This window comes from Lichenostomus cassidix, chromosome 5, assembly GCF_008360975.1.
Source record: "Lichenostomus cassidix isolate B80296 chromosome 5, HeHo_3.0, whole genome shotgun sequence".
NCBI lineage: Eukaryota > Metazoa > Chordata > Aves > Passeriformes > Meliphagidae > Lichenostomus > Lichenostomus cassidix.
The window spans coordinates 58,827,805-58,834,497 of NC_139486.1; the positions used below are offsets into that span (position 1 = coordinate 58,827,805).

At 52.4% G+C, this 6,693-nt stretch overlaps 2 protein-coding genes across 2 annotated transcripts; one reads left to right on the forward strand and one right to left on the reverse strand.

Annotated features, from left to right (window-relative positions):
* Positions 1-2,229, reverse strand: LOC146436776 (mas-related G-protein coupled receptor member X2-like). Its single transcript, XM_085063900.1, has 2 exons — positions 1,758-2,229; positions 1-1,266 (listed from the first exon to the last, which is right to left on the reverse strand). The coding sequence occupies exon 2, from the start codon at positions 1,227-1,229 to the stop codon at positions 285-287; it is 945 nt and encodes a 314-aa protein (XP_084920026.1). The 5' UTR covers positions 1,230-1,266; positions 1,758-2,229; the 3' UTR covers positions 1-284.
* A 2,496-nt stretch (positions 2,230-4,725) lies between these two features.
* On the forward strand, positions 4,726-5,640 carry LOC146436777 (mas-related G-protein coupled receptor member H-like). The gene has a single exon (XM_085063819.1). The coding sequence runs from the start codon at positions 4,726-4,728 to the stop codon at positions 5,638-5,640; it is 915 nt and encodes a 304-aa protein (XP_084919945.1).
* The last annotated feature ends 1,053 nt before the right edge of the window (positions 5,641-6,693 follow it).

Sequence of the window (6,693 nt, forward strand, 5' to 3'; positions counted from 1 at the left end):
TCAGAATGTGATGATCTGTAAGGTTCCTTCCAACCCAAACCTTCCCATGATGAATCCTCACATCATGCTGAATCCACCCCAGGCAGGAGTTCCCCTGCTGCACACAGCACCAGCCTGACAGAGCTCCAGGAGCATTTGGACAGCACTCTCAGGCACAGGGGGGGAATGTTGGTATAGCCTGTACAGGGCCAGGAGATGGACTTTGTGATCCTCGTGAGTCCCTTCAAATTCAGGATGTTTTTTGATTGTATTTCACGGTGATTCTATTTCATGAGGATTCCACTTTATGATGATTCCACTGTGTTGTCCCTATTCCGGGGCTCTGGCACATCCTCAAAAGCCCTCTGGAAGGCAACTCTAACAGAGAGGGTGAATTCCTTTGCACAGCTCCCAGCCAGGAAGTAAATCAGAGGGTGGGCACTGCTGTTGGCACAGGCGAGCAGGACAGAGGTGCTGAGGGCAAAGACAGAGGGGTCAAAGGCTCTCAGCAAGAGCCAGAACCCAAAATCAGCGGTGAAGAAGGGAAAGAAGGTGACAGGCAGCAGGACCAGGGCACAGAGCTTCCGTGGGGGCTGTTTCCATGAGCAGCACAGGAGCCTGGCCAGCAGGGCTAGAGCAGAACAGATCAGGGTGAGCACTGAGAAGAGGTAGCTCAGCACCAAGGCCACCAGCACCGAAGGGCAGAAACAGGGGGTGACGGTGAGCAGGAAGGAGAGGAGCCAGAGCAGGGCACACAGGAGCACCGGGAAGCGCTGGGAGCGGTGGCAGGGCCAGCAGGACACAGGGAGGACAAAGAGAGCTGTCCCAGCACTGAGGGCTGTCAGAGAGTAGAGCCGGGCAGTGAAAGAGAAGAGGATGGTGACGTTCAGCCAGGCTGTCACACCCCGTGAGCCCAGCTGGTGGCAGAAGCTCTCTGGGACATAAAATATCCCCAGGGCGATGGTGATGAAGAGCAGGAAGGTGAAGTCAGCGATGGCCAGGCTGAGGATGCAGATGGTGATGGGGTTCCTGCGGGTGTGGAAGCAGAGGAGACAGAGGACAGCCCCGTTCCCCACCATTCCACACAGGCACAGGAGCAGCGTGACAGGGACTCTGCTCGAGTGGCTGTTGTCACACTCGGTCCACTTGGAGTGCTTGTCCTCATTCCAGCTCCCGTTGGAGACTTTCCCACCGGGCTGGCTCCAGCAGGCAGGGCTGGCTGTCTCTGTGGCAGGGGACAATGTGCTCATTGTGACACCTCTGCTGCTTCTCCTTCCCCTCACACAGCTGGAGGGGTGACAAACACACACACCTTACCAACACTGCTGTCCCCCACACGTGGCTTTTCCCATCTTTTCCCACCCCCAGCTTCCATGTGGAGCAGCACAGGGAGAGGCAAGGGACAGGGCAGATTGCTAGCAGGATGTGGGAGATGGGTATGACTGCCTGGCACAAAAGCCAGGGAGATACCTCCTTCCTGGCTTTGGACAGCACAGAGCTGGAGGAGGAAAAGAGTTGGAGAAGGAAAGGATTGCCTGTGGGGATATCAGAGCGAGGGTCTTTTGGTGGATCTGACCTGGATTCTCAGGTGTCAGTTGATATCACTGAGCTTCTGGATTCTTTCAGCAGGACACTCATGTCAGTATTCCCCCTCTCCCTTTCCCCACAATATTTAGAGCTTTAATACCCTACAGACTGCAATTCCCCCACCAAAATCAGTCAGCAGGTCCCATCTCAAAGAGGGGGACACTGATTACATTGAAAGAGAAGAGTCTGACCTTTCCTTTCGCAGCCTGGAGAATTTCACTGGAGCAGACACACTGTGGGTTCACATTGCCTCACACACACCAGCTGCTGTCCCTGGGTCAGGATCTTCAAGAGCTTCCCTGGAATGCTCACTTGGGAAAGGGGAGAGAAGCCTGCTGGGTGAGCCTGGGCAGTGTCCAGTGAGGGGTCTGTCCCAGGCCCCCTTTTGTCCCTGCTGGATCATGTTCTCCAGGGCTCTCACAAACAGGGAACTATTTCAGAGCCTTTGCTGGTATCAGAGCTCTGCTTCTAATCTGCTCTTGACTTTGTCCAGGAAATGAGTAACAGGAGAGAGCCTCAGCAACGAGACCTGTGGGAAAGCAGTTTGTCTCTGTGTCAGGTTCCTCTTTCGTTTTAAAGCAACCCCAATCCTGAAATCTTGTCTTCTGAGCTGCCTGAACTTGCCCCCTCTCATTCCTGGGGTGAATCCCTAGGACCCTGCACTACAAAATTTGATTCCAGGTCCAAATGTTGTTTTGCCACTTTTATACCACAACTTCTAAGGTATTTGACTTTCACCATGCAGTTTCCAAAAGGATTCATGCAATAAGGAATTCTGTGTGTGAGCTGGAGCACAGGCATACAGCAGAGGGATGATTTAACATTGCAGAAATGTCATTTTTTCTGAGAAGAGGTGAATCAATGCTGCTCTCTTGGCTACAAGCATTAGAAAGCTAGAGGTTTCATCTGAGTCATCTTCTATACTCCCTTGGGAGTCAGACAGCAGCCTACAATGAATTCCAAAGAATTCCTAGAAAGCTGAAATGAGATGATTCCCACCCAGACTGACATGTGTCTGGGAGCTGGGATGCTCCTGCTGGAATCTGGTGTGTGTGGAGACCCTGGGAGCAGAACTGCCTCCTCTCTTCCTCGCTGACACTGTGTTTGTGTCCCCAGCTGTGGAATCTCACATCCATTCACTGGGCCAATCCTTTCCAGTGCAAACAGTTCCTGATCCATGAGCTAAAGGGGCTCCAGAAGAGCTGGAGAGGGACTTTGGAGAAGGGCTTGGAGTGACAGGACAAGGGGGAATGGCTTTCTCACTGACAGAGGGTGGGTTCAGATGTGATATTATGGAGAAATCCTTCCCTGTGAGGGTGCTGAGGCACAGGTTGTCCAGAGATGCTGTGGCTGCCTCAGGATCCCTGAAGTGTCCAAGGCCATGTTGAATTGCATTTGGAGCAACCTGGACTTTTGGAAGGTGTTGCTGCTGACAAAGGGGTGGGATCAGTAAAAACAACCACAAGTGCTCCCAGGACAGAGGAGGAGGTTGAGCTCTGGTGAAGTTCTGGTAGGGGGATAACAGCACTCCAAAATCTGATCTCTTATAACATATTGTATCATTAAGGCAGTAATTAATGTGGGGTCTAACTGCTGATAACCTGGCTGCAAGCAACTCTTTGCTGTCCTTCCCTTGGACAGAGTGTGCCTACAGCAGAATGAAAAAAAAAGGGGAATTCTTGTCTCAGTTGTACTCCCTTGAGTCCAGGGAAGGTTTTGGCAATGGTCCCAAAGCTCTTCCCAGAATGGGAGTTGTTCCTCACAAGCACCCAGCTGCCTCCCCAGCACTGCCAGCATTCCAGTGCCACCAGCACCACCAGCATCCCTCTGCTGCTGGAGGGACCATGACCCCTCAAGGAACAGAAATGAGCAATGGTAGAAACCTGTCAGGAATGGGACAGCAGTTGGAGAATGGGACATTCTGCAGGGAAGGAGTGTTTCTGATCGAGAGGAAATGAAGAGCCAATCACACAGCTCTGGTGGAGCTTTTAACAAAAGCCACCTCCTTTGCAGTTAAAAAAAAAAACCAAAAAACCAAAAAACTGAAAGTGGCAGTGAAACTCAGATGTAGCCAAAGCTGCAATTCCCGACTGCCCTGTGACTCCACTGAGTCTTGGGAAGCAAAACTGCGACAGGGAACAGAGAGGACTCAGCGGGACAGGAGAGGGGATCTCTGGGGATCTGGGCACTCTGTCCTTCATGTTACTCCCTGGGAGGATCCACATTAGGATATTGATCCAAATGCAGCAAGAGATTTCAGGAAGCAGTGCTGATCTGGACAGACACCCTTTGCCTGCTGCTGCCCCACACTGAACAGGTCAGTGCAATGCTTTCCTTCCTCCCTACCCCACCTGCCTCTCCTCCAGCAGCTGCTCTGCTCCTGCCACCCTCTCCTGGTGGCTGCAGCGTCCTCCCCAGCTCCTCCCTCCTCTGCCCTGAGCTTCCCTTCTGTATCTTGATATTGAAATCAGATGGAAAAAACTTTTTAACCTAATGGAACACATTAGGAAGTGGGAATTCTTAATGTGTGCAGGTCATACAGAAGGATCTCTCCTTTTTCTGTGTGTGGAGAGACTTTACAGCAGGGGTTTGATCCATTAAAATCGTTCAAAGTAATAAAAAAGTGTTTCTTTCCTAATAAATAAACATCACTGAAAGTATTCACTGTATTCACTGTACAGGATTGCAGTATTCACTGAATGCTGCAATATTAAAGGTGACCCTCCTTGAACTTTTCCTTTGGCCATGTGCTGTTGCTTCTTGTTACAGAACTTGTCCCAGAAGCACTGGAGGCTTCCTTATCTCTTTCTCCACTGGTTCCACCCATGTTTATCCTTCTCTGTCCATGCTCCTTTACATCCTTTTATCTTTTTGTCCAGCTGGTCTTTCAGCAGCTTCAGGGAAGCTGAAAATTTTTATTCTCTGTGTTCTTTATCATTCTCCTGCCAAACATCCCAACCCTCCCACCTCCCTCTCCCACCCCACTATTTCCACCATCCTCCTCCCCTGCACATCTCACTGCTCTCTACTGAATCCTTCCTGCTGCAGGGAGCTGCTGAGGAGCTGCATGGTCCATCCTGGGATTCTCCAAGCACTGACTCCCCATCCACTCTGACCACAGTCAGGGGCCTCATCCCACTGCCTACCCAGTGTCCATGCATGGAGGTGAACACTGTCACCCCCCCTCCTGCCTCACCCACTGAAGGAGATGATCCATGTGAAATAGATGTCAGCAGCATGGCCATACACAGTGCCACACTGCTCATCTGCCTCTGTGGGCTGGCTGGGAATGGGGCTGTCCTCTGGCTCCTCAGACTGAAACTCCCTTACATCAGAATCTTTCATCTGGCTGTTATTGACTTCTTCTTCCTCCTCTTCACAGTCCCCTCTGCCCTGCTCTTCCTGGTGGAGGATGTGTCCTGCTCCACTATCATGCCCCGGGTGTACCTGAGCTTCCTTTTCCAGATGTCTGTGTTCTCCTACTACTGGTTGCTGTGGCGGCTGACAGACACCAGCATTGGGATGGGCATGTACAAACTGTGCCGCCCCTGCTGCCACCTTCCCCGGCGCCTGCTGTTGGTGGTGGACATTGTCCAATTCTGGGCTTTCTTCACTCTCATCACTGTCATTCCCACAGTGAATTCCCTGTGTCCATCACACAAGCAGGAGCAATGTCAGGTGGCTCTCATCTCCGTGCTCACCATCATCCTGCTCCTCTTTGCTGCACCCGATGTCATTTCTAGATCAATCAACTTCATTAATGCCAAATGTGGCTCCCAGCAGCAGCAACTCAACAAGCGTGACATTGTTATTGTCCTTGTTATGCTCTTCACTCTCCTCCTCACCCTCTGGAACTTCCTGCACCAGCTCGGATACATTGTTGTGTCCTCCCAGGTTTTTTTCCTGCTCAACTCCATCAACAGCACCAGCAAACCCTTCATCTACTTCCTGGTGGGGAGGTGTTGGAGGAGCTGCTCCATGAGGTCCCTAAGGGAATCCCTCCAGAGGCTTTTTGAGGAGCAGGAAGTCAACTCTGCCCGCAAAAAAGACACCACCACAGACACAGCAGTCTGAGCCTGTTGGTCCCTTTGACTGCACTGCTGAGGGACCCTGGGAATGAGGATGAGGGTTTCCTTGAGTCACCTGATTAATAAATATCCACAGGATCTCCCTCCCACACTGTATTCCTGCAGGAGAAGCAAGCAGGGGCATGTGGGAGGGATGCTCTGCAGAGAGCACATTGGAGCATGGCTTTCCTCCTCCCTCCCAGGTGCTAGAACACTATTCCCCCAAGGGAATATTTTGCAACACAGCTGTGATCCCAAAAATCCCCCTGGCACCTTGTTCCTGCATCCCACTGCAGTCTGATATCAACAAACAGCATCCTGAACCCTGAGCTGCCTTCACCCCATCTGCCAGCGCTTGCTGCCTTCCTCTGGCTCCTGCTGCCAGCCGGGAATGGGGGTGGAGGGAGGGAGGGAGGGAGGGGACACAGGCATGGCTTGTGCTCCCTGCAGCAAACATGATCCCGAGTGCCCAGAGCTGGGATGGCAGCGGCACAGCTGGCATGGGCAGGATGGCCCAGGGGCTCAGCATTCCCTTCCCAGCTGCTCTCTGAGTGGCACAGCGAAGATCTCCCTGGTCCCGGCTGGAGCAGAGCAGCAGTGGGACTGTCAGGGGGGAAGGTGGCCCCGGGGGGAGTCTGGGAGTGTCAGAGGGGTCAGGAGGGGTCAGGAAGGGTGTGGATGCTGCCGATCCCAAATGTCCTCACTGGAGAGCAGCAGAGCTACAGGTTGTGCTCAGAGCCAGGGAGAGGCCAGGAAAGCTGCTGGATGGGATTGGATGGGATGGGATGGGATGGGATGGGATGGGATGGGATGGGGTGGGATGGGATGGGTTGGGATGGGATGGGATGGGATGGGATGGGATGGGATGGGCAGTGGGGTGGAAATAGGGATGGGGAGCGATACCAAAAGGGGCTGGAATAAACTTTCTAACACAATGGGAATCATTAGGAAGCAGGAATTCTTTACCTGCACAGGACACACAGAAGGATCTCTCATGGTTCTATGTCTGAGGTGAGACTTTACAGCAGGGGCTTTATCCATTATAACCATACATAGTCAT